The following is a 17,156-nucleotide window of genomic DNA, read 5'->3' on the forward strand; positions in this document are numbered from 1 at the left end:
TTTAACTTATGGACAGAAAAGGACAGATAAAATTAAAAACATTCAAATTAAGTACCAGAAGCGATGCTCTACATTAAGGGAGATTAATAAAAGCATCCTGAAGTTCCTTTCTGGATGGTCTAGTATAACCAATCATTTAAACAATCAATCACCCTATTTAGGATAAAAGTTTTTCATTTTGGTTGCACTGTAGGTCTAGGGAACTAAGTTCAGTTTCACGTAGTAAGACTGGTCTACCAAAAGGTTAAAGCAGAAGTAGGAGTAAGTTCCTCCTTATTAATAACAGATATAGATCCTCTTTTTATAATGAAACTATAAAGCAACCTGCATCAAAGATTATACCAATAAACAACCCAAGGCTACTATTTAATATTAGTATTTCTAAAGTCTGACATTCTCTAGTAGAGACCAGAAGATATTCTTACCTGGTCATTCATGAATAACAAAATAATTCTGCAAGTTGTGTAATTTATTTTACAGTTTCTTTAGACAGATTCAAAAGTACTGAGACTGCACAGATTTTCACATTATTATTGAAAAACGTACCCATTATGCACTGCAGCTCTAGGATCACTGCTGCTCTTCACTTTGATCATTAGCAGAGAGAGGAGAAGATAGAACATAGCCAAACCAAAGCACAGACGGTACACAGCTTTATAGCCAACCAGAATATTACAAGGAACAATGCCTTTCTCATTTTCACAAAATCCAGGAATCTAGAAAAACAAGAGTTTATGATCTAGAATTTTAAGTAAAAATGAAAACTCTATGTAATCAAATAGTTTAAGGTTTAAAAAACTGAAGTTTGCTTGACAGTTTATGCTGAATATGTAATCAAGGTTAAATCTGGAAAATTTTCATCAGTAGACATTTAACCGTTTTTACTTTATATAAGCCCAAGATAAACTATGAATGCCAATCCTACATTGGATGCTTATTCTGACTTGCAGACTTATTCTAAATTTTCTAAAACTTGCATTCCCCCAGGGGCGCCTGGGTGGCTCAGTCGGTTAAGCGTCTGACTTCAGCTCAGGTCATGATCTTGCCATCTGTGGGTTCGAGCCCCGTGTCAGGCTCTGTGCTGACAGCTTGGAGCCTGGAGCCTGCTTCGGATTCTGTGTCTCCTTCTCTCTCCACCTCTTCCCTATTCGCTCGTTCCCTCTCTCAAAAATAAATAAATGTTAAAAACAAACAAAAAAATCTTGCATTCTCCTGTGATATATTGAATTACACCAGTAAGAGAAGAATACAATCAATAAAAGCTGAAGGCAATTACAGAGTAACTAAGTTAGTTCCTAAATACTGAAGAGAACATTGATAGCTTCTCAAAGCCAATGAGACCTAAATACATGTTGAGTTTTGGTCTCTTATTCTACAAGTATTATTTCTGATAACAAATGGATTTGCATTAACAGTATAATAGCTGGCACTGATTTTACTTTGTAACTTAGAATTGTGAAAGACTAATGGCCATTTCAAAGTCACACTGGAATCAGAATACAAAAAAAATCTTAAGTGAAATAAATGGGAGTTCTCAGAACTACATGCACTATTCATATGTATGAGAATGAATTATTCCCTCTGGAAAATGTTAAAGCAAACCAATATGCCAAAATATAACTGTTAATTTGTGCCTTTAAAACCAAGAACTTAAAATTATATTTAAGCTAATGGAAGCACTACTTCCTTTTGCTAGTTTCTACACAATCTGTAAGCCCTTTCTTGGTGCCACTTAAATCTCACCTTGCTAACCCAGTTTGAGCCTTATGGCAATATATACTTACCAACAGTCACTTGCAACATGTACTCAACTAGGCTAATTATCCCATTCCCTTATACAGGACACCACCTGGCAAATTCCCATAATTAAATGAATTCAACCACCTATATTAGGTTAAGAAGGTTCAGTAACAACCCCCAAATATCACTGGCTTAAAACAGCAAAGTTATAGTTCTTGCTCATGTACATAAATGTACATGCACATAAATGGTCATGGTAGTCACTTCAGGAGCCCAGGCTGTTGAAGAAGCCACCATTTCAAATGAGGTACATGTTGACAAGAAAAAAAAAAAAAAAAAAGGAAATCAGTAAGTAGAGGCCAAGGTGTATTTCTTCTACTCACCACTCACTGATCAGTACTAGAGACATGGCCCTACATATCACAAAGCACTCCAGAAAATGCAAATCTTTGATGACCTTCATAAAGCAGAGAAGGAAAAATATCTGGTATTAAGTATTAACATCCACCAACTAAACTATTTATAACCACAGTCAACTGGATCTATGACAAAATCATACAGATATGTCTTTTGCTTATACCCAGGACTTGAGTAACATTAACTGGTCATCCACATCTACCATGTACAATGCTAGTTACTTTCATAATCATAATAATTTCATTTCCCAAACCTTCACCATCTTTCCTTACCCAAATGCCAGCCTCAAGCAGACACTATGCTTTAAAATGGAGGTCATCTGCCATACTTTCTCTCAACCTCAAATTCTGCATGGTCACTCATCTTGTCTTGGTGGAAAGCTAACCTCTAAACCTTCTCTGGATCACCTTATCTCTCATACAGATTAGATCTCCTATCGCTGACTCATCTCAAAATACGAATAATTCTCATCCTAAAAATCCTTTCCTTAACTCAGCTGACCTCTGAGACTGCCACCTTTATTAGAAAACTCCTCGAATCAGCAGTTTATACCTATTAGACACATTTCCTCATGGCTTTACAATTCTCCTCTCACTACTCTGATCCCAGCACTCTGAAGAAATTGCTTTTTCAAGACACTAATCATGGACTGGGTGTCAAATACTTTCCTCCTCAGGCCTATACAACAGGGCATACACTTGGTTCACCTTTTTTCATTGTTCCTTCTGAGGTTCCCTTTTCTCTAACCAACCCCTCTCACTAAGAGCTTTTGTCAAAGTTAGTCTGCTCCCTTTGAATGGTCTTCAGCATATGCTACCATGGTTTTAACTTTCATCTCTATTCCCAAAACACCTCTAGCTATTTCTTTTTTGTTACACACAATGTTTTCTACTTCCCACGTGATACACAAACACACACTCTCACTCATGTATGTAGTACAGTAACAAGTCAGTGTTTTACAAATTAAATAATTGTATTTTCCTCATCTCCTTTCACAACCTGAGTTCCTGAAAAAAAAATTTTTTAAGTACACTTTTTATTTTTTTTCCTAGGTTAACAATAACAGTTTCCTCCTAGTTGTCCAGAATCAGAACCTGAATATTATGTATGACTCTACCTCTGCCAGTATTTAAATCCCAATTCAGTTAATTCTGTATTCAGAAAAACTATCACTGGCTCTCTATATAGTTCTTGATTATACCATTGAAAAAGCCTCCACATTTAACTGCCTAACTTCTAATTATCAATCTGCCTAAAGCATACATATTCTGCGCAACAAGCTCTTTATCCCCATTCTGCTTCCTATTTTTCAGTCTCTGCATAGAGAAGTTCTACTCTTTCTTAGAATGTCCCTTTTTCCATGACACCCACTGAGTTCTGACATTTAACTGGTTATAATTACTTACTTCTCCTTATTACCACAGCACATTTTCTATACCACCATCACAGACCTTAATCTGTCTTGTATTGTCTGTCTTTCCTAAAAGACTATGAAGATTGCTAAAATTGGGAATTACACATTATCTTACTTTGTACATTATTCTGTTTTGAACATGAAAATCAGTTTACACATACACATACTATAGGTTCAGTTAATCAATTAAACAAACAAAAAAACTAACCTTGTTCAGTTGTTCTTCCATTCCTGGTATCAACATTACACAAGCTACACACACTCCAACAAGCAAGAAAAGTGCATAGATCAATCTAGTTACAGTAGAGTTGTTTCCACTAGGACAGCATCGACACAGCAAACAAGGGGCACTGCCACATAGACACGGTATCTGGGAAAAATAATATTAAAAATCAGTACAGTTTAAAATGATACAGTGAAAATTTATGTTCCATCCACTCAAAAGAGAAAAAGACTGAAGTTAAAGTGATTACCAAAGAACAAAAGGATTTGGGTCACATATAATTATCCATAACTATAAAACTCAGTCATTTCTGTGTAAAGTTAGACCCAAGTCAAAACATAAAAGTGCTTGACCTCGGGAGACTGGATGGCTCAGTTGGTTAAGTGTCCAACTCTTGATTTTGGCTCAGATCATGATCTCAGTTAGTGAGTTAGAGCACCGCACTGGGCTCCATGCTGTCAGTGCAGGGCCTGCTTGGGTTCTCAACTCTCTCCTTCCTTCCTGCCCCTCCCCTGTTTACAGGCTCTCACTCTCAAAATAAATAAATAAATAAACAAACTTAAAAAAAATTTTTAAGTGTTTGACCTCCAAATCAATCAAAATAAATGAGTTAAAAAAAACAAGGGGAAAAAAATCAGCAGAAAAGAATTTAACAAAAACAAAATATTCATGATTACATGCCCATCTCTGGCTCCCATCTTTTAGCCCACAGATATATTGGTGAATTCACAAAATCCTGAGGCCTCTCAAATACCCCAGAAGAGAAAAAGAAGTGAACTGGCATCCTTATCTTTTCCCTCTTCTGGAAAGGAAGTGGTGATAGTGAAAACAATGAAAACTCAGGCTAACTTTCTCCAGTGGAACTCCACCTAAACTAGTTATATACCCCAGAGGAACATTGGTAAGGGTATTTACCAGTATTTCATAAGAGGAAAGTGTAAGTATGCTCATAAGAACTCACTCACCATAACCTAGGCTAGCTCCACCATACTATCAGACTTCAGGAAGTTGGACAGACTATGATATTCCAGACTGACAGCCACAGCTCTAGGGGAAATGTCTCAGAAACCATGGGAAGGGAGTATGGTAGAAATCAAGACACACTAGAGCAACCAATATAAGGTAGGAACAAAGCCATTTATAGTAAGCTTAAGTAAGACAAGTAAAAATCATCGTTAACTATGCAAACATACTCTAACAAAAAATAAAAATAAATAAATAAGCACATCCCTCAGGGGGAAGGGAAAAAAGGGGTGGTGGTGAGAAGACATTTTAAGAATTCAGTCTGAAACAAAACTCAGTAAGAAAAAGAAATTCTGTACAAGTGCTTCACCTGAACAATAAAAGAATAAAAAGCAAATAAAAAGAACTCAAAAATTAAACGGGAAAAGAACAAAATAAGATAAAAAGGAGCTTGCAGAGTTAAGCAAAGAAATAAGAGAAAATAAAACTTAAAGAATAATTAACTGTCAAGGAACAAAACAGACACACCTGAAAATTAAATTACTAACAGAAAAAAGCTTGAGTTAACTACTATAAACTTAGATAAAAATGGAGTCAACAATGACTAGACTTTACCCTACTGCCTTAACGGAAAAAATTAAAACAATGGTTTTCAGACAATGAACAACAGGCAATGCAGGACAGTAATTCCTGACAGGAAACAATGTGAGCTCCATGATTAACCTATCTTTCTGCCCGGGAGAGCTTCTAGTGAAGGGAGGGGAATCCAAGCAGAGGCTAGCAGTCCACCTGAACTGAGGAGACTGAGTTGGGAGCTGGAACAGAGTTGAAGTTGAGTTTATAGAGCAGAATCATGAAGAGAAGAAAGCTACAGAGTGAGCTCTTGAAATCTGTAGAGGCTTCAACTTGAATCTGTAGTAGAGTACTGATCAGTGCATTTATTTAAATAAATTACTAAAGGAGAAGAGTTGGTATTCCCACTAGCCACAGTGGAAAACCTTGTAATGCAGGAGACACTAAGTTATACAGGCTTTTACTTAGAAGGGAGAAAACAAAACAAAACAAAACAAAAAAATCAGCCATAAGACTAAAAGCTGCTCCAGTCTCACTTAACAAAGTATAAAGAAAACATTAAGAAAAATTTTCTTCAAGTAACTCAACTACGTCCAAGAACAAAACCCAAAAATATTTTCGTTTTAGAATACAAGTATGTCCACCTCCATCAAGGTAAAATTTACAATGTCTGACATCTAATAAAAAGTTGATAGCTATGCAAGAAAGCAGGAAAATACAGTCTTTAATGAGAAAAAACAATCAAAATCAACCTGGAAATAACAAAGATGGCTGAATTATAAATAACAGCATAAAGATATTATTTTAATTATATTTCATATGCTCAAGAGTGAAAAAAACATGTTAAGAAGAGACATGAAAGATAATTTAAAAGATCTATACCAAACTCGTAGAAATGAAAAATAAAGTAACCAAACCAAAAAATACTAAGACACTGCAAAAAAGATGAACAAATCTGGACACAGAAGAAATGAGACAAAACACTAGGATAAAAATGAACAGAGCATTGTAAGATAGCTTCAGGCAGTCTAATGTAAGTGAAATTAGAGTTTTTGAAGGAGAAGTGAAACTTCTGAAATAATTGTCAAAATGCTCCCAAATTGAATCAAGATTATAAATGCACAGATCCAAGAAGCTTAATGAAATTCTAGAAAAATAGGGGCGCTTTGGGTGGTTCTTTATTCGGCTCATGTCATGACTTCATGGTCTGTGGGATCAAGCCCCACATGGGGCTGTGTGCGGACAGCGTGGAGCCTGCTTGGAATTTTCTCCCTCTCTTTCTGCCCCTCCCCACTCACATGTGCTCTCTCTCAAATAAAAAAAAAAATTATAGGAAAACAAACACGATGGAAACCACACTAACTCATATCATAATCAAACTGTTCAAACCATAAACAAAAAATCTTTAAAAAGCAGGCAGAAAAATTAAGCCATATTATATAGAAACAAAGATCTCAATTCTAGTAAAAAGAATTGTGCAAAAGTACTTTAAAAAACCTTGAGTGATAAAATTTTATACTGTCTAAAAGTCTCTTTCAAAAATTAATGTAAAATAAAACCACTTTCAGACAAAGACAAAAGAATCCAAAATTAGCAGACCTAAACTACTAGAAATGTTGAAGGAACTCCTTCAAGCAGAAGGAAAATTATACTAGACAGCTTATCTATATAGATACCAAAAAAAAAAAAAAAAAAAAAAATCTATACAACAAAAGGAATGAAGAACAATGAAAATGGCAAATGTACCTTTCTTATATAAAAAAATTACTTTAAAGCATAATTATCCTTTTAAAACAGAAATATCAGCAATGTATTGTGGGGTATATAACAAAGGTGGAAGTCAAATGTATGAGGATTACAAGCAGTATGCAAGAGGAGACACTGAACTATACCACTATAAGGTTCTTAAATTGGAAATAAAGGAAGATTGTAGTAAGTTGAAAATAAACACTATAAACCCTAAAGTAACCTCTAAAAAACCAAGACAAAGAAGTAGGGCTAGTAAGCCAATGGAAATAAAACAGAATGCTAAAAGTGATGGCTAGTAAGTACAAAATATGGCGCAAAAAAAAAAAAAAAAAAAACAAACCTACAGAAAAGGGATAATAGACAAGACAAAACAAACAAAATAGAAAGATGGTTTATTTAAGCCCAAACATAATCCACAATCACACTAAATGTAAGTGGCAAAAACATTCCTACTTAAAAAGGCAAAGACTATCACACTGGATAAATACTGTGATCCAACTCTAGCTCTTCTACAAGAAACCTACTTAAATATAAAAATGCAAACAGGTTATTTATGAAAGAAAAATAAATAAATACCATGCCATAGTAGTACCAGACACAACAGATTTCAGAGCAAAGAATCTTACCAGGGTTAATGAGGGACACTTCATTATGGTAATGGGATGTTCACAGAGTAAACCTACAATCCTATTGTTCTACACTTAGTAAGAGAACTTCAAAATACATGAACGGAAAAATAATAAAACTGAAAAGAATAACAAATTCACATTTATGTTCTCTCATTTAGCAGAACAAAAATCAATAAGGATATAAAAACTTGTACAAGATTATCAATTAACTGTGCCTAAATGACATTTAGGGAATACTCAATCTAACCAGGGCACAGCACAAATTGTTTTCCAGAGTACACAGAACACAACCAAAACAGACCATATTCTTGGCCATAAAACAAATCTCAAATTGCAATAAACATAGAATGCTTCAAATCATGCAACAAACATGTATTCTAGGCCCACAGTGTAACTAAGTTAGAAGTCAGTAACAAAAAATATCTGGAAACTAAATGACACGTTTTTAAAAAATTTCTTTTAAATGTTTATTTATTTCTGAGATGAGAGGAGGGGAAAAGTGAGAGGGAGACATACAATCCAAAGCAGGCTCCAGGCTCTGACCTCCAAGCTGTCAGCAGAGAACCCGACTCGGGGCTTGAACCCATGAACCATGAGATCATGACCTGAGCCGAAATCAGACACTTAACCGACTGAGCCTCCCAGGTGGCCCCTAAATAACACACTTCTAAATAATTCACAGACAAAAGATATCAAAAGGAAATTAAATAAAATGAAAATAACACAATACATTCATGGAATGCTCTAAAGCAACGTTCAAAGGAAATTTAGTACTAAATGACATTAGACAAAAATAAAGATTTCAAATCAGTGATCTGAGCTTCTACCTAAAACAATCAAATAAACAAGCACAAAATAAAAAAAGAAACTAATATAGAGAGAAATCAGGGAAGTAAAAAGCAGAACAAGAAAATCAGTGAAATCTAAAATCTAAAATCAATTTTAGAAGACTGTTATGACTGAGAAACAGACTGATGAAGATACAAAAGAGCAAAAGTAATCACACAAAAATCATGAATACTGGAAATGTGTGAAGATACAAATACAGATCCTAGGAGCATTAAAAAATTATAAGGGAAAAGTATGAGCAATTTTATTCAGTATCTTAGATAAAGTGGACAAACTGAAAAACCCACATTGTCAGAAATCATTCAATGAGATTTACATATACATACATATATATATATGTATACATATATATATATACATATACATACATATATATGTATATATATATATGTATATATATATATATGTATGTATATACACACACACACAATCAATGGTCCTGTAACTATTTTAAAAAGTTAAATTTTTAAGTTAAAAACTTTCCCATGCAAAGATGGTTTCACCAGTGAGTTCTATTAAGCATTTAAGGAATAAATCATGAATTCTACACAAACTATTCTAGAAAACTGGAGGCAAAACACTTCACAACTCTTTTCTAGTGGGCCAGAATTACTGACACTAAATCCAAAGACATTATAAAGAAGAGAGCAACATCCTTCATGAATACAAATTCTTAACATCTTGTCAATTCAAAATCAAAAATATAAAAAGCAAATGAAGACTTCTAGTATCTTTTTTCCCCATTTAAGAAGCTTGGAAGCACCACTTTCTCCTCACCAGTAAAAAGATAAACAGAGTATAATATCAAGAACTCTTCCAGGATCCATAAGACAGGTGAGAAAATCACTGTCCCCAAGATTGGAAACAGATAGACAAATACAGGGAGCCACAACTTACCAAAGTAGAAAATCACAAGTGGAAACCAACTTAGGAACCAAGGCCCAAGTAGGGCAACCTAAACTGTAACTGAAGAATTGCTGAAACTTACTGTGGAAATTCCCTCATGCTTCCTGCAGAAGGAAAAAGCAACCATTTAAAAATATACCCAGAACACATGTTCTTAACAATGCCTGCCCTAAGGAGAAACTGGTTAACCAGAGCCTAACCTGTTGAGGAGGGGGGTGGGGAGGGGGTGGGGGGGAAGGGGTGTATTATCAGAGCCAAAATAACATGGAAGGGAAATACTCAACGCCAGCCCTCGTTTGCCATCTTCTCCCACCTAGGAGGAAGAAAAAGCCTAGGAAACACTTGAGAAGTTCACAGTCCAGACACAGGCTCACTAAAGGGCTATGACCTAATCATAGGGCTGTGGAACACTTTACTTTGGGCTGTGGAACACTCTTCTTTCCCCAAGACCTCACCACAACATGACCAAAGCCTATTTACAGCAGTCCCTTTTACCCAGTACAGCATGTCCCACTATAAAGAAAAAGTTACAAAGCACAGCAAAAGGTAAAAAACAAACATAATTTAAGGAGTCAGAGGAAACATCAAAAGCAGACATGGTAGGGATGCTGGAATTACCAAACTAGAAATTTAGAATAACTAGGACTGAATATGTTAAAGGTTATGATGAATAAACAGCATGTAACAACACATGTGCAATATAAACTGAGAGATAAGAAACCTAAGAACCAAGAAAAAATGATAGGGATCAAAAAATGTAACAGAAAGAAAAACTGCCTTTGATAAGCTTATTAACAGTCTAGGACAAGACAGAGAAATTTAATTTCTTAGCTTGAGGACATCTCCTCTCAAACTGAAAAGACAGCAGAGATTGAATAAAACAGAACAGAATAACCAAGGACTGCAGGACAATTAAAAAGGGGTAATATATTGAAAATAGCAAAAAAAAAAGAAAAGAAACAGAAGAAATATTTGAAAAAACAATGACAATTTTCCCAACTTAATGTCAGAAGCATATACTAAAAACCAAAACAAACAAAATCCACAAACCAAAAATTAAAAACCTACACCTAGACACATCACTTCCAAACTCAAAAAATAAAAGATAAAGAAAATATAAGGAAAAAAATCTTGAAAGAAGCTGAAGAAAAATAACAACTTATTTATAGAAGAACAAAGAGAAGATTATATCCACTTCTCAGAAACCATGTATACAAGAAAAAGTGTAGTGGAAATATCTGAAGTGTTGAGAAAAAAAAACAAAAAACCAAGTGAGGGTTCTATACTCTGTCAATTATCCTTCAAAGGTGAAGTAGAAATAAAGACTTTCTCAAAGATTGAGGGAATTTGTTGTCAAATTGTAGACCTGCCTTGCAAGAAATGTTTAAGGAAGTCCTTTAGAGACAAGAAAATTAATATAAGTCAAGAGTCTAAATAAGAACATCAAACATAAAAATCTCTTTATTTTTTTTTAATTTTTTTTATGTTTATTTATTTTTGAGACAGAGAGAGACAGAGCTTGAACGGGGGAGGGGCAGAGAGAGAGGGAGACACAGAATCGGAGGCAGGCTCCAGGCTCCGAGCCATCAGCCCAGAGCCCGACATGGGGCTGGAACTCACGGACCTCGAGATCGTGACCTGAGCTGAAGTCGGACGCTCAACCGACTGAGCCACCCAGGTGCCCCTCTTCATCTTATTCTTAATTGACCTAACAGATAAGAGTTTGTTAAAAAATCTTAAGAACACTGTATTCAATTATGTATGCATACATATGCACCTCATGTGTATATACATGCTGATGGCTAACAAAAAGAGAGAACATCATTACTAACATCAAAAATGAAGGAGAGGGCATCACTTTAAATCCCCTACTCATCAAAAGGATAAAAGAATGCAATCAACAGCTACACTGTCCACAAATTTGATAACCTAGATGAAATGAACCAATTCCTTGAAAGACACAAGATTCGAAAATTCACAAGAGACAATCTGCATAATTCAATACCTGTTAAAGAAACTGAACCAATAATTTAATAACTTCTGAGGCGCCTGTGTGGCTCAGTCAGTTAAATGTCCGACTCTTGGTTTCAGCTTGGGTCGTGATCTCACAGTTCATGAGTTTGAGCCACCCCCCCCACCCCCACATCGGGCTCTGTGCTGACAGTGTGGAGCCTGGTTGGTATTCTCTGTCTCCCTCTGTCTCTCTGCCCCTCCCCCACTCACTCTCTCAAAAAAACAAAAAAACTTAAAAAAACAAAAAAAACACAAACAAAAAAACAAAGAAACAAAAAAAAAAACACAAACAAAAAAACAAAAAAACAAAAAAAACACAAACAACTGATAACCTTCCAAAACAGAAAGCACTGGACCCAGATTCACTGGTGACCTCTACCAAACACTTAAAAGAAAAAAAACAAAACAAAAAAACACCAGTTCTCTGAAATCTCTTTCAGAGGACAGGCAGAGGAACACTGCCTAACTCATTGTATGAGACCAGCATCACTCTACCAACAAAACAGGACAAAGATATAATAAAAAATAAAAACTATATCAGCATCTCTCATGAACGCAGATCTTCAACAAAATACATGCGTATCAAATCCAACAATGTATGATCACAACCAAGTGGGGTTTATCCCAGGTATGCAAGAATGGTTCAACATTCAAAAATCAATTAATGTAATCCATCACATCAACTGGCTAAAAAAGATGGGTCACAACAGATGCAGAAAATCTATTTCACAAAATCCAACACTCATTCATGCTAAAATTTCTCATAAAGTAGGAATAGAGGGGAACTCCCCCCAACTTGATAAATAAAATCAACAAAACACCTATAGTTATCATATTTAATGGTAAGAAAATTGAAACCTTCCCATTAATATCAGGTACAAACCAAGGATGTTTCCTCTTACCATTCCATTTCAACACTACTGGAAGTTCTAGCTAATGCAATTAACACAAAAAAAAAAAAAACAAAAAAAACAAAACAAAAAAAACACACCCCACAAAGGAAATAAAAGGTAAACACACTGGGAAGGAAGAAATAAAATTAGCTTTCTTCACAGATGACATTATCATCTATGTAGAAAATTCAAAAGAATTGACCAAAAAAAACCCCACAAAAATCTTAGAACTAATAAACAATTATAGCAGGGTTGAAGGATACAAGGTTTGTATACTAAAGTCAATCACTTCCCTATATATCCCCCAATGAAAAAGTGAAACTTGAAATTAAAAATACGTTACCATTTACATTAGCATCCCCCAAATTAAAACTGCCAAAATACTTAGGTATAAATCTAACACACTACATACAGGATCAATAGAAAAAAACACAAAATTCTGATAAGCAAAAAAAAGAACTAAATAAATGAACAGACATTCCATGTTCATGGATTAGGAAGACTCAACATTGTCAGGATATCAATTCCTCAAACTTGATCTATAGATTCAATGCAATTCCAATCAAACACCCAGCAAGTTATCGTGTAAATACTGACAAACTGATTCTAAGTTCATAGAAACACAAGACCCAGACTACCCAACAAAACACCGACGAAGAACAAAGGTGAAGGACTGAAACTACCAAACTTCAAACTTATTATAAAGTGACAATAGTAATCAAGCCAGTATAGTATTGTCAAAAAAAGGGACAAAGGTACAGACTAGCAAGCACATAAATAGCCTCATATAAATAAAATCAACTAATCTTTGACAAAGGTGCAAAGGCTATTCAATGAAGCAAAATCATCTTTTCAACAAACTGTGCTGTAACAACTGGGCATCCACATGCAAAAAAAAAAAAAAATCAATCTATCAGTCTAGACACACATCTCACAGCATTCCCCAAAATTAACTCAAAATGGGTCGTAAATCTAAATACAAACCATGAAACTATAAAACTCCTATAATATAGGAAAAAATCCAAATGACCATGGGTGTGGTGATGACTTTTTCAGAGAACACCAAAGGCATGATCCACAGAAAAAAAAAACAACAGAACTGTTAAGCTGGTCTTCATTAAAATTCAAACAATTCTGCTCAGTAGGTACGCCTGGCTGGCTCAGTCAGTTAAGTATCCGACTTCAGCTCAGATCATGGTTTCAAGGTTCTTGAGTTCAAGTCCAGCCATCGGGCTCTCTGCTGTCAGCACTGAGCTCATTTTGGATCCTGTCTCCCTCTCTCTCTGCCCCAAGCCCGCTCATGCTTACTCTCAAAAATAAACATTAAAAAAAATTTTTTTTTTTAATTCTGCTCTGCAAAAGTCAGTGTCAAGAGAATGAAAAAACAGGCCAACTGTGTGAAACTTTGCAAAAGACATACCTGATCTTAAAGGAGTATTATCCAAAACATACAAAGAACTCTTAAAACGCAACAATAAGAAAACAAATGGGTCAACAGACACCTCACCAAATCAGATAATACAAATGGAAAATCAGCATATGCAAAGGTGTTCCACATCACATTTCATATGCATATGGTAAATGCATATTAAAACAAGATACTACTACCTATCTATTAGGAAGGCCAAATCCAGAACACAGATAACACCAAATGCTGATGAGGATATGGATCAATAGTTACTCTCATACACTGCTGGTAGGAATGCAAAATGGTATAACCACTTTGGAGACAGTTTGACAGATTATAAAACGAAACATATGCTTACCATACAATCCAGTTAAATACCAAGAAAAACTCATGTCCACACAAAAACCTGCACATGAATGTTTATAGTAACTTTATTCATAACTGCCCAAACTTGGAACCAACCAGTATGTCCTTCAGTAGGTACTGTGGTACATCTAAATAATGGCATATTATTCAGTGCTGAAAAGGAGTTAAGCCATAAAAAGACAAGGAGAAAACTTAAATAGGTATTACTAAGTGAAAGAAAACAACGTAAAAAGACTACATTTTGTATGATTTCAACTGTACAATACTCTGGAAAAGGAAAACTATGGAGACAGTAAGAACAGTGGTTGGAGTGGGTGGAGGGATGAATAGGCAAAACACAAAGGATTTTTAGGGCAATAAAAATACTCTACATGCTACATTAATGGTAAATACGTGTCATTATACATTTGCCCAAACTCACAGAATGTCCAACACCAAGAGTAAACCATGATGTAAACTATAGATCTCCTAAGGAAATGCAAACTAAAACCATGAGATACCACTACACACACATTACAATGGCCAAAATCAAATAAACTCATAATACCAAGTACTGTCAACTTTTTGTTAGTGGGAATGAAAATTGGTACAGTTATCTTAGAAACCAGTTTGGTGGTTTCTTATTAAGTCAAATGTATGCTTACCATGTTGTTTAGCAATTCCATTGCTAGATATTTTACCTAAGCAAAAAGAACTTAAGAGTCACACAAAAAACCTTAATGGTACCTTTATGAAAATGCTTACAGCTACTTTATCACCAAAATCTGGAAATGCCCTTCAACTGGTACATGGACAGGTTAAGTTGTGGTACATCCAAGCAATGGAATAGTATGCAAAATTAAAAAGGAACCAATAATACACCACCATGAATAAGTCTCAAATGAATTATACTCAGTAAAAAAAGCCAGACTCAAAACACCCTATGCTGTATATCCTATTCATATGCCTTTCTGGAAAGAACTCTGGAGACAAGACAAAACAAAACAAAACAAAACAAAACAAAACAAAACAAAACACAACACAACACAAAACAAAACGGGTTTCCAAGAATGGGGATGACAGAATTTTTTAAGGTAGTAACTGTTCTGTAGTTGTTACATAAGTATAGGACTTCTCAAAAATCACAGACCTGTATATTACAAGGTGTGAATTTCATGTAAATTGTATCAACTAAAAAAATGACAGAAAAAAAATGTAGAAAGAAAACAAACACAATAAAACATGAAGGAAACTAGTGTCCTTAAAATACAGAATCCTCTAAATAAGACATTCAAGGATAGAATACGAGAAAAACTTCCCCAAAAGAAATGAGTAGGTATTTTCACACCTGTCACAATGGCTAACATTAACAACTCAGGCAACAACAGATATTGGGTGACATTGCGAAGAGGACTTCTTTTGCACTGCTGGTGGGAATGCAAACTGGTGCAGCCACTCTAGAAAACAGTATGGAGATTCCTCAAAAAATTAAAAATAGAACTACCCTACGACCCCAAAATTGCACTACTAGGTATTCATCCAAAGGATACAGGAGAGCTGTTTCGAAGGGGCTCATGCACCCCAATATTTATAGCAGCACTATCAACAATAGCCAAAGTATGGAAAGAGACCAAATGTCCATTGACAGATGAATGGATAAAGATGTGTGTATGTAAGTATGTGTATACACATGTGTCTATATACACATACATACATACATACACACCCACACATACACACCCACAATGGAGTATTACTTGGCAATCAAAAAGAAATCTTGCATTTGCAACTACGTGGATGGAACTGGAGGGTATTATGCTAAGTGAAATTAGTCAGAGAAAGACAAAAATAGTATGACTTCACTCCTATGAGGACTTTAAAATACAAAACAGATGAATACAAGGGAAGGGAAGCAAAAATAATATAAACACAGGGAGGGGGACAAAACATAAGAGTCTCTTAAATATAGAGAACAAACAGAGGGTTGCTGGAAGGGTTGTGGGAAGGGGGATGGGCTAAATGGGTAAGGGGCATTAAGTTTGTTGCACTATATACTAACTAACTTGGATGTAAATTAAAAAATAAATAATAAAAAAGAACCTATTTACCAGAAGAAAAAAAAGTGATAAAAGATTTAAAGTCAGACATACTTGACCAATTTCAAAGACAAGTAAAAACTGTTCAAATATCCATGCAAAGGAAAAAAGTCAATAGAACATGTGAGATGTGTTGGGAGGCACTGGATACCAGGAGGTTGTAAGATAAAACAGAATTCACAAAAAACACTATTAAGTTCTGAAGGAAATGGGTGTAATGGGTATACTATTATACTAGTAAACAATGCCTCTCAAATAGGATATTTTTGCATATGAAAGAATTCAGGGATTTCAGCATCCATGAATTCTTCCAAACTCTAGCAAATGATAAAATTTAGTCAATTAGATGACATATCATTAAAAAAATTTTTGGGAAAAGCCATGGTTAAAAAGAAATATTTGAGCTTTGAAATCACTTAAGTGTAGAGCAGTGGTTCTCAAAAGGTAGCGGACATCAGAATTACCTGGACGGCTTATTAACATAGAATGCTGGGCCCGGGGCGCCTGGGTGGCGCAGTCGGTTAAGCGTCCGACTTCGGCCAGGTCACGATCTCACGGTCCGTGAGTTCGAGCCCCGCGTCAGGCTCTGGGCTGATGGCTCGGAGCCTGGAGCCTGTTTCCGATTCTGTGTCTCCCTCTCTCTCTGCCCCTCCCCCGTTCATGCTCTGTCTCTCTCTGTCCCAAAAATAAAAAAAAAATAAAAAACGTTGAAAAAAAAAAAAAAAAGAAAAGAATGCTGGGCCCTAGTCAGTGTTTCCAATAAATTCCCAGGTGTGCTGATGCTACAGGGTCCAGGGATACACTTTAAGAATGACTTGTTTAGTTCTAAGACTAAATAACTAGGAGAACTATGGTTATAATACATAATGGTCATATTAAAATATAATACAAAAAGATTCTGGTTAAAGATGGCAGATTAAAGGTGAATTTACCCATTC

General features: G+C 35.3%; 1 protein-coding gene across 1 annotated transcript in view; it reads right to left on the reverse strand.

Annotated features, from left to right (window-relative positions):
• Window positions 1-17,156, reverse strand: part of SERINC1 (serine incorporator 1) — a 35,449-nt gene that overhangs the window by 14,666 nt on the left and 3,627 nt on the right. The window contains exons 2-3 of the mRNA XM_042939731.1: window positions 3,780-3,941; window positions 547-716 (exon numbers count right to left, since the gene is read on the reverse strand). Coding sequence (XP_042795665.1) covers window positions 547-716; window positions 3,780-3,941 — 332 coding nt within the window. The remainder of the gene's footprint in view (window positions 1-546; window positions 717-3,779; window positions 3,942-17,156) is intronic.

Source organism: Panthera leo, chromosome B2 (genome assembly GCF_018350215.1).
Source record: "Panthera leo isolate Ple1 chromosome B2, P.leo_Ple1_pat1.1, whole genome shotgun sequence".
In the NCBI taxonomy this organism is placed as follows: Eukaryota; Metazoa; Chordata; class Mammalia; order Carnivora; family Felidae; genus Panthera; species Panthera leo.